Source organism: Centropristis striata, chromosome 9 (assembly GCF_030273125.1).
Source record: "Centropristis striata isolate RG_2023a ecotype Rhode Island chromosome 9, C.striata_1.0, whole genome shotgun sequence".
NCBI lineage: Eukaryota > Metazoa > Chordata > Actinopteri > Perciformes > Serranidae > Centropristis > Centropristis striata.
Genome location: NC_081525.1, coordinates 28147711 through 28168332, shown reverse-complemented (window position 1 = coordinate 28168332; position 20622 = coordinate 28147711). Strand labels below are relative to the sequence as shown.

The following is a 20622-nucleotide window of genomic DNA, read 5'->3' as shown; positions in this document are numbered from 1 at the left end:
ATTATAAACTTAGATCAAAGTCTGGTCTGAGAGACATTTATATTGATTGCATTGACCCTGTCAGACATTACTTCTAGATGTACAGTATTGTGCAAAAGTCTTAAGCAGGTGTGAAAAAATGCCTCAAAGAATTGATGCAGGTTTTAAGGATGGTCTTTGCATTTTGTTAATTGATAAAAATAAACTAACAATTTTATTTGATAACATTCTTATTTTACAGTATGTTTTTACACCTCCCTAAAAACTTTTGCACAGTACTGTATAAGTTGCCTATCTGATCTGACTTGTTTTGACTCTACCTAGAAGGCCTTCTCTGCTGAGAACAAATGATTTCACCAAGAAGCTTTCAGCTGAGAAAGAAGAGGAGGAGGGAGTGAGGTTAGAATGGGTTAGAGATGGAACTAATGAAAAAGAAACCCCTAAAAAAATATGGACTAAATCAGTGCTATGGATAAAAACCAGACTTGGCATACACAGACAGAAAGCAAGCTGATTGAAAAGGTTTGGAAAGAGTGAGAAAGTGGTGAGAGACAGAGAAGGGTACGTTTGATTGGTTCCACCTGGCTGGGAGTGGCAACAGAAAAGAAGCAGGATGTGAGCGTGACTGTGTGCACACAGGTGCACGGCTGAAAATGAAGGTCAGGGCTGTTTTTGCTATCTAGTACTCATAAGGCCAGAGCAGAGAGCTGAACTGTGTGTGTGCAAGTGTATCAGAGGTGAGTTTCTGGTGCCAGCTGGATCAAACAGCCCAGAGCGTACTTGACTGTTCCTTCACGAGAAAAACTGCAGCTCCATGGCTTTGACACTGAGGTTTAACTCAGCCAACATGATTGTTTCTGCCTTGAGAGGAGCTCTGGCTTACTGTGATCTGAAAGGTGGGTTTTCCACAGATAGACACATCATATTTACAACTCCTTCAATATAAAAAAAGCGGAATATCAGACCAAATCTCATCAATCACAGTTTTGGCTCATTGGGATGCCACAGGGGAGAATCTATTTGCAACAGTAATCACAAGGCTAAAGACTGCAGCAGTCTAAAACACAAGCACACAACGCCAGATAACTCCCCATGATCTCCCCACAACAGCATGAGCTGACAGTATCCCAGTGGCAACTTTGCTTTCCTTTTGACACTCGAAAACACTTGCCTGAAAAAAAAGGCAAATCCGAAAAACAAAAAAAAGAATGTTCCCATGACAAGAAACCCAGAGCAAGCTGTAAGTTGAGTCAGATCTCAAGAGTGTGCTTCATACGCTTGTCAGTCCCTCTCCAAGGACTCCCAGAGGACTGTGTGCAAGTCTTAGTGGAGCCAGATGGCCCCCATCTTAGGTATTCAGCTGAGGCAGTGGAGCAACAGCCAAGGAGGTGTCATAGTTGATCCTAAACGCACCCTGCCATTTCCACCAACACACACGACGCATACACAGACACAGAGATGACAGAAGAGAAGGTGGGGTTGTGTCATTGGAGATGAGGTTTAAGTCTTAACGTTGTTTGTATACATTAATGCCTGTATAAGTATTTGTGTGTATAAGAATGTCTGTATCCATAGCCGTGTTTCCACTAGGGGGGGAAGTGGCCACAGGGAAAGTCTCAGACCACACCCTCTCAAAAGTCTGCTCACTCTGCGTGTCTCCACTACAAGTTAGCCCCCAGAATGATTTAGACTCTGGAGGTGACGTATGGTTTTCACCGTCGCTAACTGTGCTAACGTCAGCAGCTGAAAGCAGCATGGCTAATTATGCACAGAGTCTCCACTGATCATAAACATAGTGATTGTGAATTAACCGGCATCACTAACTGTGCACAGAGTGTCCGGCGCTAAGAGATCGCTAAGTGAACACCTCCTGTAGCAGCAGCACATACACACTGTACTGCTACAGAGCTAACTCTAGCTAACTGCCGATAGCGAATAAGAAGGAGTCGCTGGATTTGCCTCCAGTCGCTTTCTTAAAAAATAGTCGCTAAGGGGGTCTGAAAAGTCACTAAATTTAGCAACAAAGCCGCTAAGTTTTTACAAATGGCGTGTGTTGTTGTCGTGTAGAGTACAACGTCACATCCCGCTTTGCAATCTATCCAATCAGTAACCATGCTCTTCAACAGGGACTAAAAAAGGCCTGACAAAAGCCGGCTCCGGACTGCTCGTATTCAAATTGGGGGTGTTTCGGCAAGTGATACCCGCCTCATTCCGGGTATTGTCCAGCTATTACCCAGTAGTGGAAACAACCCTCATGTGTTTAAGTGGAAGTAGATGATGTACAGTATGTTTTTGGAGTCGTAATATGCATGCACATCATCGTATGTGTGTGTGTGTATCTTATATGCATATCTTTATCAGTGCAGACAAGCATTAAGGTATTTGTGTGGTGAACACTGTTCAGCTGTTCATTTCCTTTCAAACTCTAGGCAGAGTCCAGATGCTGTCATGGCAGATGAGTTTGCGCCAAGACAGGAAAAGCTGGTGGACTACACGCTTTCTTTGTGTGTGTGTGTGTGTGTGTGTGCTAAACAGTGACTATGCATATATTCATGTGCCTGTCTATGTGCACTGCTGAAAAATGATTCTCGTTCTCCAGCAAATTGGAAGCATTCATGGTAATTTACCTGTTCAGAGACTTTCATGACCTTTTGTCGGTAATTGTGTTCTCACGCCAGCTTTACATTAATGTACAAGCCATGTTTGTTTAAATGTATGTTATTCTATTAGTTAGTTGGGAGCGTGTGTGCATCCAGCTGTGTTTTCTCGCAAATGTGTGCCATGGCTTTCTGGCCAAGTCACCCATCGTGGCGACCCATTTTCTGCCTCTCCAGATCCCACACCACAACCATTCTGTTTACTCTGGATGTGTCCCTTGCGCCGTGTCCCATATCCCATAATCCTTTGCCCCTGTTCCAAGAACCCATGTTCGGCTATTGTCCTCCTCACCTGTTCTACATTGCCAATCGTCCGCAACACCCCCCGTTGTCTCCCTTCATCTTTGGCCAACTTTTCTAATTTTTTTTTCTCTATTTATTCCTCGGGTTTGCTCCACTTCCATCTCTACAATACTGCATTCTCTCTCTACATTCAATCTTTTCCTCATTTTCTACCCATTTTCACCCTAAACACCTTTCTCCATCTTCACATGCATTTGCTGTGAATTAAATTATAGCTCTTTCCTCTCATATATTCCAGTTTTCTCTCCCTTGCTAATGGGTTAATGCAGGGGGACCCGACCTCATTAAAGATGGAAAACAGAGAGAACTTACTGCTCTCCTCCTCTGCTGCTCATCTTGCACTTTAACCCCCCCATCATCACACCCTCTCCTCCCTTCAGTGCTGGGTCTTGCCTGGGCAGGAGAGCTGCTGTCTTCCTTTGGGCTCTTGAGGAAACCTTGTCGAGCTGATTCCAATAACTTTTCATTTTCCCTCTGCTCCCGTGGATGGCCCTGTGCTCTTACACACAACTACACACACTGCAGTCCACATGTCTGGGCTTGTAGTTTAAAATATGGTCTACTTGCTTCTTTTTTTTTCATTTCCTTGTTTCCAATCTATGTCTGCCCACTGTTTCTGGACTTCATTTCCACAGCATAAATAACTTTGGTTCTAAATATGAAAAACGTTAGATAAACATAATTTATGGAGCTAGTGATACAGGTTGTACAGTTTGCTTTATTTGGTTCCTGTAATGCCATATAAGCTACACACAAGGTCCTACAAGGTGATACAATAGCACGAGGAGTGGCAGAAAAAGTCTAAGTGGAGCAGCGAACTGCTGCCTGCTCCCTCAATGTACATCACTCCAGGCAATGGCATGAGTAGGACTGCCACAAATTTGAACTTAAACATATTTTTAAAGTCTTAGTACTGCATTTCAAATGTATATCAAGTTTGAAGGGCGCCTGAGGCAATCACACACCCCTAGCACCCAACAGCATGCTTCAAGGGTGAGGGGGGGTTGTTGCTAACAATAACTAACCCAGGATGCTGGGCCAGGCTTCCAATCCCTGGTCCAACACCCCACCCCACCACACTGCCTGTGGATTTGACAGCCAGGAAGGCCTAGCTTGTGTGTTGCCAGCCAGCCAGCAATAGCTCAGCTTCATCCAGCCCTGGAAACATGGCAGATGGCGGCAGGAGAGAACAGAAGAGAAGACATTGGGTGTGTGTGTGTCTATGTATATGAGGCAGACAGAGACAGGTAGAGCGAGAGAGAAGAAAGCAGGAGTGTGGGACCACATGCTTGTTTGCCTAGGATACCGTCCTCCATGACCTCTAAAGCTAGAGCTAAACGAATGGTATACCAAACACATTCTCATCACAACTCGTCGGGTGCTGACGCTTTGTTGTGGACATCGGCGTGCGATGCTGACGCACATGGAACCTGTTTGTGTCGGCTTTGGACACGTCAGGGACAGTGTGTCATTTTCAACTACCTACATGCTTCGTGGCTTTTCAAAATAAAGTTCCTTGTTCACGATCACCTCCTCTCCCACCTTCCCTGAATATCTGTGCTATTTAAATTTCTTCATTTAGTCATGCTATCTAGCGTTAGCACGGGGCGGTTGTGGCTCATTTGGTCGCCTACTCATCGGAAGGTTGGTGGTTCGATCCCTGACCATGGCAGCCTACATGTCGAAGACTCCTTGGGCAAGATACTGAACCCCAAATGGCTCCCGATGCTGCGTTCATCAGTGTGTGAATGAATTCCCAATGGTGGCAGGTGGCACCAGTGTGCCCTGGGATCCTCGGCCACCAGCATGAATAGCTGTGTTTTGACTTGGGGGAAAAGTGGGTCTGAAAAGTCATCAAATTTAGCAACTAAGTCGCTAAGTTGGGAACACTGCTTTGCCTGCTTTTACAAATGGCTTGTGTTGTTGTCCTGTAGAGTACTACGTCACATCCTGCTTAGCATTCTATCCAACCAGTAACCAGGCTGTTTTCAGGGGAGAAAAAAGACCCTGCTCTTCTACAGGGACTAAAAAAGTCCCGACAAAAGCCGGCTCCGGACTGCTCATATTCAAATTAGGGGCGTTTCGGCGAGTGAGACCCACCTCATTCCAGGTATTGCCCGGTAGTGGAAACAGCTCTAATGTGTGTGTAAATGAGTGGGTAAATGAGCGCAGTCTGTAGTGTAAAGCGCTTTGGATAAAATGGCTATATAAGGGCAACACGGACAGGTTTACATTACAGTCAAAGCAACACCTGGTGCTTCTCATATGCACACTGAAGGCTGCCTTGTGCCATCACAAAGTGTTGGTTACTGACGAGTTGGGAGCATATAAAGGGTCCACAAAGTTCAGCTGTTTTGTTATTTTATCTGTCTGTGCATCTATCCACCTCCGTGTCCTGGCTGCGTGCTGGACACCAATCAGTATTTTCATTCCGGGATCCTATGGATTTTCATCACCGGAAAATAGAAGGTCAGTTCTTACATGAATGGACATTTGATTAGTTCCATCAAATTGAAAGATCCTTGATAAACTGTCAATCTGTTGAATATGAGTCTATTTCAGACGGTGACGTACACCTGCACAATAGGAGATAATCCTCATTTTTTCCACCTATATTCATTTGGTTTCTCTTGAATGATTTATGGAACTAATTTAGCTTATATTGTGGTAAATGAATGCTTTTATGAGTTAGGTCTATAAAGCACACAGGAAGACAATCTTTGTATGATATAAATGTGATAAAATCACATATGTGAAAAGATCCAGCTGAATAGCTCTAACAACGCTAAAATGTCTTACCAGAATACTAAAGCACTGCCTCCAGAAATTCCAAGCAAAGTACAGCTCTCACTCACTGGCAAGTGCACTTCAAGAACTTCAAGGCAAGATGTTTTCATAAAAAAACCGGAGGGGCTCACAGGCGTCCTTTTTTATGATTTATTTTGTAGTTACCCCTCTGCAGTGTGTTACAGTGTTTCATAATGCAGGACTCACCTCGGATGATGGACAGCTTGGCATTGACAGTGATCTCGGCCTCGCTGTTCTCTGCAACACATTCGTAGATGTTCTCGTCACGTGGCGCTCGGAGAGGCTGGATTCTGAGTACGGCGCCCGCACCCTCGTCAAACTCAATCGTCTGTAGGGAAGAGTAAATAATAGGTGAGTAAAAAGAGCACCAGAGCAAACAGTTTTCTTGGAGGGTTAGTTTGGTGTAAGAGTTCTTATTTTTCCATCTGTAACTATGATAACTCACATATCAGTTTCTCAAAAATGATCCTTTAATTGACCTAACGGCAAAGGCTGATTGAAGTTACAATGAGATATTCTTGGTAATAAAGGCATCGTGTTTCCATTCTTTCTCACTAACGATATGGGAAGACATTATTTCACAACACGCTCACACAATGCCGGCCCCTTATCAGCATGTAATGTGCTCGCTTTTTCATGTTTTCATCTCTTGTTTTTATCTGTAATTATGCCCTTTGTTCTCTGTAAAGCCCGTTTGTTTTGAACCTTGTTGAAAGCGCTTCTTAAAAACAAAATCAGACTGCAACGTGTGCTGAGAATACTGAGTAAAGACAGCTTTAGTTACAATAAAAAAAAATCACTTTCAAAAATGAATCCACTTAAGAAGAGCTAAATAAACATTAACAACCTTTATGTTTGAATTATTAAGATATGCTTTATGTGTCAAAATCAGAAATGATAAAGGCTACTCGCAGTAACAACATCAGTCATCGTCTCTTAACTCTAAAAGTAGAAAGTGTTCTGTTGTCAAAGCTGGTTTTGTTCACTGAGTTTTCTAATGTGAAGCATTCAAGTGTAACAAAACATAGCAAAGGACAGCATTAATATGACTATCTATCTACATGGTATTAAGGCCAATTATAATAATTCACTGCCAATTTCACAAATCCGAACTCACTTTTACCCAACAGGACATTAGCATCCTGATGTTTTAAATGTTAAAATCAAGATTATATGTCTGAAATAGTCTGGACTTAAGCAGAAATACTTTAATGGGGACCTCTTAAATGCATATTTTTTTTAATGTGATGCCAATGGGTAAAGTTTAAAGTAGGACATAGTAGTTAGAAAAACTGTCCGCCAGACACATTCTGAAGAGCCACAGGTTTGATCTTCCTGAAAATCACATTAACAGCCATGTATCCTGCTAGAAGCCCAACCTGGAGACTGACGTAAATGACTGGAATTTAAATTGTGGCATTTCTGAACCAAGTACCCCTTCCTTTTAATATACCCAGGCATTTCCCCGCTAATCTCTTTTGCTCTACATTTTGGATGAAGTGTTAGAGAAGATGGTCAGCCCGTCTGCCAGTCCAAACCTACTCTTTCAACATCTATCGCTCCTCAGACGAGCTTCTCGACGAAGGATTCACCGCTGAGATCTCGGAGCAAAGCATGACTTTGAGATATAAGTATGAGTCTTCAGCAGCCCTGCTGCTCCACTGCTGCACATCTCAGGGCTGAGCCGCTAATTAGGCTAAAAACACTGCAGAGCATGGCATCATGATCGATATCAAAGCAGCTGTCTAGAGGGTAGAACGGGGGGGGGGATCATAACTACTTCAAAACCCCTTTGCAAATTTTTTTATTTCATGCTAAACGGAGGAAGGGAAGCGTCCGTTCTGCCGGCTCCTTCACGCCCTTGGCTTTGTTTCCCACTTAGCATGCAGAATAAGAGAACGTACAAACACAACTTGTCTTTTTATTTTGTCCTCCATTGAGATGCTGCCTCTCCCCCTGTTGATGTTGTTGTCATTTTCGCTTTTTAGCCCCCTCCCCTGTGGTTGTCTTGAAGCCTCAGAGTGTGCATGTCTATCTCTACGCACTGCCGTCGTTAACGAAAGCAACTTTTTAATTAAGAGACACTGAGCATCAATCAAGACTTTTAGAGATGCCATCTGGGACGCCTGCCGAGAACCTAACAACAAACATCATGAATAACGCACAGACAGACGCATTCACACAGACAGGGCGGTATGCAGAAAAAAGAAGCGGCTCTGGAAACAAGAATGTGACAATGGAGACGGAGTCAGTCAAGTGCAAAGAGGACAGAAAGGCAAGAATTGGTTGGTTCCGCTTTGGGTTTCTGGGCAACTGTAGCCAATGGTGAACCTGCACATTGCTCAGGGGCTAGAGAGGTCAGTCCATGAAAAGATTGGTAGTTGTTGTCCAGAAACTGAGGGTGGAGAAAGAAAACAAAATCACCCTTTTCTGTGTTTGTGTGGAACCAGACTGCAAGATAAAACTGCTCTTTTTGCTTTGCACCACTTTTATATCATGTTTGTGTGTGCAAACAAAGGTTAAACAGAGTCACATATTAGTTTTTCATCCCACACTTTAGCGTAGTGTTGCATGACATTTCAGTGATGTGTTACAGGACAGAAACAAAATAGTTGCACTTCTCATCCACCAAGTGCAGCCGGGCTTGTGACTCACCTCTATACGCTGGGAGTTGACCTTTTTGCCTTTCTTATTCCAGCTAACCCTTGGCTTAGGATCGCCCGTCGCCTGGCACACGAAGGAGACCACTCCCCCTGAGACACCAATCTGGTCGACGGGAACTTTAGTGAACCGTGGTGATGCTAGGGAAGGACACAGAGAGAGAGAGAGAGAGAGAGAGAGAGAGAGAGAGAGAGAGAGAGAGAGAAAAGGGATTAGCACTGGTCGCTAACACAGTTCCTTTCAAGGCAGCGTTAAATAAGTGTGATTACATTTCTGAAAGGACTGACTACCAAATGCCTATTTCCACACACAGACACACGTCTCTATAATGTCACACAATCCCACACTTTCCTTTCCCCAACCCCTTCTGCATCTTATTCTCACTCACACCCACACACACTGTTCTGCAGCAGAGCGAAGTCTTTGATAAGTAATGGGAGACAGCCAGTTTGAGTTGAGACACAGAATAAATAGACAGACAAACAGAAAGAGAGATAGTTTGCCTTTTATCCATCAAATCAAGTGTCCTAACTGTGGGGCTCTTGGGATTTGCCCATTGAACATGTTCTTTGTGACAGGGTGGACCGTTTAACCACAAGGCCACGTAGTCATGTGAATCCCCCCTGTAGCACACACTTAAAGAACTGGGCTCATCTAGTACCACGGTTACAGTGCTATGGAATTCTGTGCTGTGCGTTTATGATGATTTGCCAAAATGCTGATGATTAGTAGCTCAAAGATCTTTCCATAGGGAAAATGGAGCCTGGGTATAACCAGTACAGACACTGCACTTCCTTTGATCCTACACAATACATCTGCCATGATATAGGTGAGTCCAACAATGCAAGTATACACATCATGTACTGTAAAAAAACAGCAGCTGTTGCCAGAACTTTACCGTAATAAATACGGTGCAACTTTTTGTAATATTACGGTAAAAGATATTGACACTGTTGATTTCATGTTTAAGATTGCCATTTTATTCCACATTTTACCGTAAAAAAAAATAAAAAATTTTTCCATCAAAACAAACGCTGTTCTGCCATATAATTTCACAAGAAAATACTTTATAAATGCCGCATGAATTAAAGATTTTCCCATTAAATATTACTGTATATTTCTGTTAGAGATGTGATGTTTGGTATATTTAACAGTGAGAAAAACGATTTTTACCAAAAATAAATGCAAAAATGATGACTTGTATATATATTACAGTAGTTTTTTTTTTGCTACAAACACGGTCCCAGTTTATTTTACAGTAGAGTAATCTATATAAAAAACATTTTTTTTAAATACTGTTTTGGCTGATATATATACATTAACGGTGTTTCATTGTTACTGAAACTGAATTATACCATTTATCATTTTACGGTTTTCTATTGTCATGGTGTAGCAGTTTTTAACCGTAAAAGCTACAGAATTTTTTTTACAGTGTGCAGCTACTTATCTGGGACCTGGCTATCTCCAGTGACAAAATAATTCATGCACTTCCTCAGCAATAAACCTACCAAATGTGACGTGGATCAGACCAACAGTCAAGAAAATCGAAGGACAGGCAGAGACTCCTTCCATAAGGCAACAAAAGTGTCTATTTTGTGTTGTAAAGTCTGATTTTCAAGGAGGATAGAGTATAGCATTGACAAAGACACAGTCAGTGGTTCAATTCTCACTTGGCCACACATACTTCAAAAGTCTAAACTCACAGAACTGAGACTCTTTCGTTAACACGTCCATCAGAAAGAGTTTTGGTGCTGAGATTTTTCACCGATGCCTTGGTTGCAGTAGGTTCAAGACAACAAGTCGGATAGAGAAAGAGAAACGGAGAGGGAGAGAGAAAACAGAATCTCCTGGGGAACTTGTTAAATCTGAATCATACAGATATGTGGGGATGATCAAACGGCCAGCGCATAACGTCAAATTAATAATTAAGGGACCATGGGCCGACACCAGTCTCCAGGCACTACTAAACACATATGAAGGAGACTTCCTGCATTCATTATGGGGTTAAGAGAGATAGAGAGCAAATATTTTAGAGAGAACGAGGCAAAGAGAAATACCGTAGGACAAGGGAAAAGAAGAGAAGAAGGGTGAGTGTACTGCTTGAGGAAAGCGGAGGCACCGTATTCAGAGTTCATCTCACCGCCTCCAACTAACAACCCACAAGCATTCACAGACTGGTTTAACTACTGGTTGGTGGCTACTTAATAACAAAAGCATTTTCCACAACTTCCTCAACCAGAAGAGGATGTTGAAGATGAGTGCTTATGCGCGTTATAACAAATACAAAATGTGTTCCTGCCCTGCTTACAAGTGTGCGCCAGTGTGAGACACACTTAACCTTGATTTTACAAGCTTAGATGTCTGAGAATGCAAGATTATCGCTGAAAGCAAGAATATGTGCTCATTATGCTGTCCATGGTCAAATGAAGATAAAAAAAATTGCTTTCAACTAAAAACTATTATGATCCCTTTTTTTCTTTAAGCAGCCAGAGTTGCTCTCCTCCAGATGAGCAGAGCTACTCTTACTCGCTTTGATTTTTGTCTACTTTTTATGCCCTTTTTTTTTTTTGTTAATTTGGGGCATATGTAGCGGTAGAGGTAGAGTGTGACACTGAAAACACTGCCAGGATTAAAGGTGTAGTTCCCACTGTGCACACAAAGTGCTAACTTCATTCCATATGTGAATTAAATTGCCATATATGATAATACAGCATTCTGACAGGCTGTGAGACAACATAAATAAATCAGCCAAAGGGTAAGGATGAAACTCTTCAGCATTTAAAAGAGATATTAAAGGGCCATGTTGCTGGCAATCATTTTAATGTGGGAGATATTGATCCCTGTCCTTCTGATGGTCAAATTAAAGTGTATTGATCGTAACATCCTTCAAAAATTTCTTTAAGTCTTACTCTACATCGGATAAAAAATAACCCCCGGTGAAGTCAGATAACCTGACACACTGGAGAGGTTCATAACAGAATGATAAACATTTTAGGAAGACTGCTGCAATGTGACAATCCTCTATTTATCTCTCAAATCACAAAAACTCTCCTCAAAGCAAATAATAAGTGGAGGCCAGTTTTGACAACAATATGTAGTGTCAGAAAAGGCCACTCTTACTTTGTTTATGCTGCATCTATACATCTTACATTTCAACAAAAACACTCAACTAACTCAACTAAAACAACAAAATAGACCCACCCATAATGACATATAAGCGTTTCACGGTACAGTGGAGCGTTCTAAAAAATAGCACACGTCATTATACATACAAGGTCTGTTGTTTCAGTGAATTTAAGCTACAGATCCACTGACCTAGGTTTAGGGCAAAAAATACAGTTATAAAACATAGTTTAAAAAGTAAATACTAGAGGTAGATTCGTATTTTGCTGCCTGTACAAACAACCTATATTGTCGTTTTTGAGGGGAGACCAGTTTCTAAATGTACATGGTAGAAAACTCAATTTACTGCAGATTAGCCAAATGTTGCTTAATGCACTGTTGTTACTTTTATTAAAATTTTATTTAAACATCATACATTATCATCTTCCAAACAAGCCAAAAAGTGGAGTATTGGCTGAAAATGTCTTCTCCACATGTTGCATATGTGTTTTAAATGCATTATTAAGATGTGAAATTATGAACAAATCTGACCTTCTCATAAGATTATACATGTAAAAGATTACCCAGCAAATAAAAGAATAAAAGAATAACATAAATATGTCTATTTACTTGTATATTTCCCAAGAGTACATAACATTATGAAGGTTATTGGATTGGATATGTGAGCACTGCGGCTTTTCTCTAAGTTCAAGGAATAGGCCTACTTTGTTTGTCTGCTCCATACAATGATCCCTTTTGGCATTCTTCAATCTCAATTTCCATTCATGTAATGACACAACACAGCTTTACACAACACGGCTCCTTTGCATTTGACCTCCTCTTGCAATGTGCCCTCTGTTGAGACAGAAGAGGGATTTACACAGAGCAGGCCTGTGGCAGTGGTTCTGCTGAAGGCCAGCACTCTTTGATTAGTTTTCCCCTGGACCGGTCGACATTTCCACCCAGTCGTCTTCTCGCTTTCCTTCTATCTCACTTCACAGAGAAGTGTACAATAAATGTGCCAACTGGCATGTCAGTCTGAATTAAGCTCCGGACAGAATCAAGATTTCCCATAATGGACTGAATATAGTTTTCAACAAGAAAGATAGGGAGCTCGGAGGGAAACTGGTTGAAAAGAAAGAGAATGACAGAAAAGAGGAGGTGGTGAGGTCAGTGATGAAGAGAAAGCTGGAAGAGGAGAGGAGAGGAGTGAAGGTGACAGGAGGTCCAGGGACGAGAGGAGATGATGTGAAAAGGGAGGACAGAAAATGTTGAATATATCATCAGAAAAGAAATCTAAAAAAAAACACTATTCAACCTTCTTCTGCATCAATTTCCACAATGCTAATTCTCTATAGGAATAAAATACTGCATAAGTGCCATCTTGAATGTCCCCATGGTGGATAAAACATGATAAAGTGCCCTCCTAGGTGAATGTAAATGGAGAAAACATGATCAATTCTGCTTTAAATGGTGAAAATGTGATGAAGTGTGCTCTGGATATATATATATAACATACACACAGCAGGGTGTCATATAGGCTGGACAATACATGGACATTACACACAATATGAAACATTTCATGGCTTAATTTATTTAATTTATTCCAAATATAATGATTATGGCTCACATTTAATGAAGACCTATAATCTCAATCTCAAAAAATTTGAATATTAGAAAAGACCAATTTTAAAAAGTATGTCCAGCTATATAGACTCAATACTTATTTGACTTGAACTACTGGAAATTGACTTTTCCATCATATTCTAATTTATGGAGATGCACCTGAATACCTGGCAACCTACTTTATGCCTTTTACCTGATCACATTTGGTCTGTGGAGTCCTGCAGGGTCCCCTTGAACTATATATGACGCCCTGTTCAGTAGATATTTGTGACACTAGATACTATGCAATGATTCACATCATACATACATCATACATTAGCCTGCTGTCATAAGTTAATCGTGCGTCTCAAAGTGGCGTTCCACATAGACATGACCGCAAACCATAGAATTAAATATAATTATATTGCATAAGTACAATTAGAGCTCTTCTGTCTACTTCTCTACCCACTTATGTGCTTTGTTTATTTTTGCAGTTTTATTTATTTTTTACATTATTCAGGAAATCTGTTTAATATTGTTTGAACATCAGCATTATTTAACTTCCAATCAAGCCGGGTTGGGTAAGGGGTAGAGACTGTAGCTGTGGGCCCATTAATGTCTACTACAGTGCAATTACTACAGGTATGCAGTGTGTGATTGCATGAACTCTGATGAGCGTAATTAACCTTTTTTTCAATTTTCCTCGGCTGTGTGCCTCTGGGCTTCTGCTGCCAGTTACCGATGACTTTGAGTCTTGCTTTTTTTTTTTTTTTTCTCAGAATTTGAACCTTGGTACGTAGCCAGTAATTGCAGGGTAGAAAAGGTTGAGTGGTGTCGGGGATTAAAACGCTTAAAAAAATGTTCAATAATGAGTGATGGCATAGACCACAATATATTATCAACAGATAAGCTTATAAGCTGGCTGTTGTGGCGAATCAAACATGTGGCTTTCCTGTTTTTAAGACTGTCTCTTTAATGGTGCCATGTGCAGAATCCTTAAACATCAATAAATCACATTCATATTTTATGTCAGTCTCTACTACTATCAGCTAGAACCAGCTTCACTCTCATCTTATCTCAGCCCAGTGCTGTCTAGTGTTAGTGAGCTAAATAATTATATAAAAAACGATATTTCTCATGAAACCTGTTGCTTTCCCATTTGGGAGATTTATCTCTGATCCACTTCTTCTACTCTATTCGGTGTGGTAAAGCAACACATTTAAAAAATAATAATATGCTTAAAAGGACAATTCAACCCTAAATCAGAAATGCTTTTCATCATCATACCTGTAGTTCTATTTATTAATCTTGACAATTTTGATGCCAAATATTGGAGATATTGGAGATACGGAACTTAAAAGCTGCATTTTAAAAGCTCACCAGCAATGTTTTTCTTTCAAGAAATCATGACCTGGTTGCCCAAGATAATCCACAGACCTTGATGTGGGCAGTTTCAATGGGAACTATTTTCTTTCTGATATAATTCCAACATAGAACTGCTACAAAATGCTGATAAATAGCACTATAGGTAAGAGGAAATATGTATTTTAATTTAGAGTAATTGTATAATTACTTCTAGCTTTTTAATAATAGTAAATCATACTACATTAAGCATCTTTAATCATCAAGCAACTTAAGGTTGACAGGGTAAAAGTATATTTCCACTTTTCATGGCTGTATAATATGCTTTAGAATGTCCTTTCTGTTACCCAGAGGTGCTCAGGTTTGATTCCCACCGGTGCTGCCTATTCTAAAAATGTACACTTCTTCTGCTGTAAGGTACCTTGTAAAAAAGTCTGCACCAAACGGTGTGCGTTATGTTACCAGAGATGACATTGAAAGGACATTGCACCCGCAGTGGCCATTTGTCCCTTCCACCTAAGTCCCTCTCTATTCCCCAAGCTTCCCTCGGACAGACTGAGGTACGGTACTGCCCAGATAAGCACACAAGACCCGTCTTTATCTGCCTGGCGGGGGGACATGGCCTGAGCTAAAATAACCAGCTATGGGGGCCCGGCTATCTTCACAAGGCCCCGAGAATAGAACAGATCCACACAAACACGAGCGGCAAGCAGGAGGGGTGGGGGAAAAACTCATACTGTGCACACAGACGCTTGTTTAGCTAATACAGCTACCACCTGCTACTGGCTGCTACCTCTGTTGGGCCTGATAAGACAGAATACACCAGAACTGTGATTATTAAGTGGTGGAGAGTGGGAGGTGGGTATGTGAATATGAAACCGCTCCATTTACACTTCTTTTCTGTTGTCGTTTGGTTGAGGGGGGTGTAAGAGGAGGGAGGGGGCTGGGTTTATGACTAATACAGTAATTGATGGGGAAAAGCTTCTTGGGTCATAAATAGGATCCATTATCCGCTGAATTAGCAAAGTGGGAGACAAAATGACGCCCAGTCATTCAGTGATTTGCAGAGAATTGGGGAAAGGGCACTATCCATCTTGTTACAAATAGGTATCTTTCAAAGCACACAGAGACATTTTTTCCAGCAATGACTGAAAAGAACATTTGGTACTATTATCTGTACAAATTTCACTTCCTCCTGCCACTCAAGAGGTGAAGAAGGTTTGGTCAAGGTTGGGATACTGGTGAGGATCACATCATTTCCCTTTTCTTTAGTTGCTCTGAATATGAGCAACAGGTCATAAGCATATAACCTATTCTACATATTTTCATCCCACACACTGCCACTTCATCTCTCAACAGACACTCCACTACCTGTACTAACAGATATGATCTCCTGTCTTCCTTAGTATGCTTACAAAGTGGATGACAGCCATATGAATGACTGTGTGTTACTGATTTAAAGTTGATTTACTCGTTAATCCTGGCTGAGATTAAACTTAATTTTTGTATTAGCCAAACAGTAGACACATGACTCACAAACGGGCACTGTCAAGACAGGCTGCTTGAGGATAAAAACACTTGAAGGTGGAACAATTTGGCATCAACAAGCCACACAGATATATCGGTTGACTGATATTATCAGCCGATATTGGCCTCTCGGAGGCATAACGCATTGGTGTATATACTGTCTGTTATGTGACGGTATGTGAACTTTTTTTACACAATATATAATGCAGCAATTGTTGCTTGCCGCGATTTAGAAATTGTGTTAGCTATTTTTTATTCCTTTTTTTTCAGCAATTGTTAAGAAACTGAACAGTAATGATGTTTATTTAGCAGTTTATTATATTCCTATTTATTCCTTATTTTCTCAGATATAATTTATAGAATTAGCTGACAATATAATACATTATTTGTATCTGTATATAATTAAATTTAACATTGTTATACATTATTAATGTTTGAGAAAGTAGCCCTCTGGGTACATTTGCAGAGTGGTGAAAAATAGGTGCACAATCCACATAAAAAAGGTCTATTTTCATACCAGTTAAAAAGCTACAATATTTTTTTTTACTTTTCTCCAAAATCAGTATCAACACCTGTCTCAAAATTCCCATTTTGATCGGGCTCTTATCCCGACATGTTCAGAATAGAGATATATCGGGCCGATATTTGAGTTTTCTACTTGTATCTGCATTGTCCGATACATGAAAAACACATCAAATATGTGGATCATCTGAGGCGCCACCACCTCGAGGCCTCGAACAACATTGTTTGCTATCCAAATGTTTATATGTTTGTTTGTTTTGTTAATAAAGTTTCTTTTTTGTTTAAATTGAGACTTGTGTAACATGTGTTATCATTGGTTTATTTTTATCATGTAAATGGAGGGAGAAAAGTCAATATCGGCTTCAAGAATCGACACAAAAACATCTGCAGCACACATCAGGGATCGGTTAAAACTGATAACTGTCAAAATAATCGTTATTGGCATCGGCCTTAAAAAAACCTGTATTGGTTGACTGCTAGTTCAGAACGACCTTTTTAATGGTGCACTTCAGACATTTTCTTTTGGTTCGAATATACGTTGAGACATTTCTGAACTTTCAACAATTTTTTTTACTGTTCACTTATAAAAGATGTCAAATGGACTAGCAGTGCATAGAGATGTTGCTGACGTTGAACTACAGCCATGTGAACCTCTGAGGTGTAGAGATTTACCAGCTTGCAGTATCCACCTAACAGCTATCCAAAAGACTCAGCAGGCTGCCAAGCTGCTAGAACTGCCTGTCCGTCAGTCCTGGACCTGACTTAAACTCTACCAGCTTTCATCAGCGCGCGCACACACACACACACACACACACACACACACACACACACACACACACACACACACACACACACTATACATCTATATCCATAGAGATGCAAGGATGACGGACATATAGATAGATTGTATTCCACATCTACTCACATGGATGCATGGAGCAGCACACACCAACAAACAAACACACAGGCACAGGCACACTCACCAATCACACGCGCACCACACACCCTCCAGGCCTAAACAACCAGGCCCCATCAATCAGGACCAATTCTCACAAGCTGCCTGGGCAAGTGCCATTGCTATGGAAACCAAGCCTTTACTCTAAAGCCTTCTTGCTTTGTCTTGTCTGGAGGTTTTCACACGCAATCACTGCCAACAAAGACCGGCAGACTGCTGCAAAAAACTTGAACCCGGCGAGGCAGGAGAGGAAAAAAAGTTCAGTCTGTCGCCAATTTCTGTTGGGAAAAAGTTTTTGCGGGAAAATATGGACAAATTGGTGGCATTAACATACACAAGCTAGGGAGAAGGAGGACAGGGCTGACAATTTTACTTTCATGCAGTCAAAAATGTGTTGTCGGATATAAATGTTCATATCAAATTTAGCAAATCTTGGAAGATGGCAGTACATTTCCATGAAATCATATCAGTTTAATTGGGAGCACCTATAGAACTCTGTAGCGCCAATTATGAAACAACTGTGCTGAAGATTGTGCTTGTGAGGTGTGAATTTCTGAAACTGCTGAACGCTGTGCATGAAATAAGCATGCTTGTTCTGTTAGGATAAAAAAACAATTCTGTCTAAGCCAATCTCAGCATGTTCCACTGGCTGTGTTTGGGTCAGGTTCCATCCCTATGTAACCTTTACCTTGGCTGTCCAGGCTTAAGGGTAATGAAACAGTTGCTTTTCCAATTAAAAAATAAGGAAGAAGGCTAATTGGGATTTGCTCTAGGGGCAGCTGGGGTGTCAAGCAGTTGTGGCTATAATGATTCACATAGTGAGTTTGTGCCGCTTGGACCGTACAGGCAGTTCCCACAGTTGGAAACTCTCCATCTCGTCACCTCAAATTGTGTCTTGAAATCAAATTTTCCATTTAACAATTTAATAAAAAGGCAGGATTATTTTGTCCGCTTGAGTATAATTGAACTTTATTTGAAGAGATTTCATGTAGCAAATTACAATTTCTTGATATGAGTAAAAAGAAGGCCCTAACTTAAAAGCATTATCACATCTTTCAAGACAATTCTCAAAGCAATTGATTTCCACTGCCAAGAACTGAAATGATGTCACTTCATTAGGAAATGCATTCCTTTGTTTTGAGAAAACAGAGATTTCAGGGCTCAGTAGTACATGCAATGAGGAAAGATGAGATGTTTTTGTGCAAACCCTTCCCCATTGCATCACACAGTGTGCTATCTATGTGACTGCACTCCAAGCAAACTCGCAGGGCTCAGGCTTTGCAGTCCATGAGGGATTTGTGGCAGGATGTGGGAACCCAGTATAAAATAAGTTCTGGAGTGTTAGTACCCAGAGGTGAAAAACTTTGCCCGACCACACTGCTGTCACAGCGAGGCTGCATTTCTAAAAAGAGTGGCACACTCATAATATGCACAAATTGGTCCCATTGAAACCATTGTTGAAGGCTAAAGAAAAAAGTGAAACACACTAAGTATCCTTCCGCCCATTGGAAATAAATAGGCTCAATTCCTCAGAGAGAGGGAAGGGAAATTAAGCTTAAGTGTGTGTCTGATTTCAAAACGGCCACAGAGCACACACAGAAGAGGTGGAATGGGAACAATTTTGTGTCATTTAGAATTACTTGAGGCAATCGACACTTGTTGGCTCATTAAATGAAGAGGACACAATTGGCAAAAGATGTTAAAGGTCTGATCAAAACAAAAAACAAGAAATAAAAAACACTGTATTTTAAGTAAAGCTATATACAAGGAAAAGTCTCCACCTGTGCAGGCTGAGAATTATTGGACCAGTAGTCAGGCATCGAGGAATATCTTTCTATGGGAGGGTTTCAAAAACCTTTGAAGATCTAAACTTGTTCATCAAAGCAGGGAAAGCATTACAATTTTAAAAGCCACCTTGGTGGTTTGTTGAATTCCTCCCTGCTCGAAAAAAGAAAAAAAAAACGTCGAGGGATAGCGCCTTTCACGCACTTCAATCACTCCTATTGTTCTGTCAAACCGAGTTCATATAACATCCCTCAAACTACTGGAGCATGTGACTGAAAAGAGACTGAGAAGGAGCGATGATGGCAAAGAAAAAAGGACGAGATATAAGCATCACCCACGCTGTGGCTGCAAGCTTGGAGGACAGCTATTTCATCCATTGTGCTGACCAAAACTGTGCTTTTAGAAGTACATTTCACCTTAAATTGCCTCGATTTTCTTATGACGCCATCGCCACAATGACTAATCTTTCAGAACCTTTTTAACAGTCGACGACATTCACTGCATGCTTTCCTGAGACCTCTTGATAATCAGCCATATGGACTAGCTGATCTGTTTATCGGTAAGCCTTGGAAATCATCTCAATATTGCAAGAGAGGAAGTTCTTTTCTCAACACTGTTCAGCTGTCTTAGAAGCAAACATTTGTACGCTGCACTTTGTACCTATGTACCTGAATAGAGGAACCTGGTCTCACAGGAATCCGTGAAATAGCCACGGATTCGCTTAACTCAAAATCTGTGGAATAGCCACGGAATCACTCAAATTTTCATGAAACTGACACGGATTTCGCTACAATGCAAGTTAATGACAGTCATATACCTTGGCTATTTGTGGTCCAAGTCACGTGACCTTCAAGGTCCCGCCAGTCAGAACAAAAAACATGGCGGACAGTTCTCTCATTTTTTGTGAAAAAAATCAATATTTTGACTTGTTTTATTTTCTAAATATTCACTCAGTGAATGTACATAATCACTTTGTACGTTGGAATAGCCACGGGATATGACTGTCATTAACTTGCATTGTAGCGAAATCTGTGTCAGTTTCACGGAAATTTGAGTGATTCCGTGGCTATTCCATGGATTTTGAGTTAAGCGAATCCGTGGCTATTTCACGGATTTTGAGTTAAGCGAATCCGTGGCTATTTCACAGATTCCTGTGAGACCATGTTGGAATAGAGAATGGTGTTGACCCTAGTTTGATCTTTTCAAAGGACACATACCAAGAAGAAAAGATGTTGTCTTTCACTACTAAATCAAACTGGTTCCCTCTTCCAAATGTAAGCATACAGCTCTGTGAATTCAACCTACAACAACTCTCAGATTGTCAACAGTGCCAGGCTACTTTAGCAGGAACTCGTG

At 40.9% G+C, this 20622-nt stretch overlaps 1 protein-coding gene across 1 annotated transcript in view; it reads right to left on the bottom strand.

Moving 5' to 3' along the window:
- The window catches only part of ptprsa (protein tyrosine phosphatase receptor type Sa), a 155880-nt gene that overhangs the window by 128933 nt on the left and 6325 nt on the right, over positions 1 to 20622 (bottom strand). Inside the window, exons 2-3 of the mRNA XM_059340375.1 lie at positions 8403 to 8548; positions 5934 to 6075 (exon numbers count right to left, since the gene is read on the bottom strand). Of these exons, the coding sequence (XP_059196358.1) occupies positions 5934 to 6075; positions 8403 to 8548 (288 nt within the window). The remainder of the gene's footprint in view (positions 1 to 5933; positions 6076 to 8402; positions 8549 to 20622) is intronic.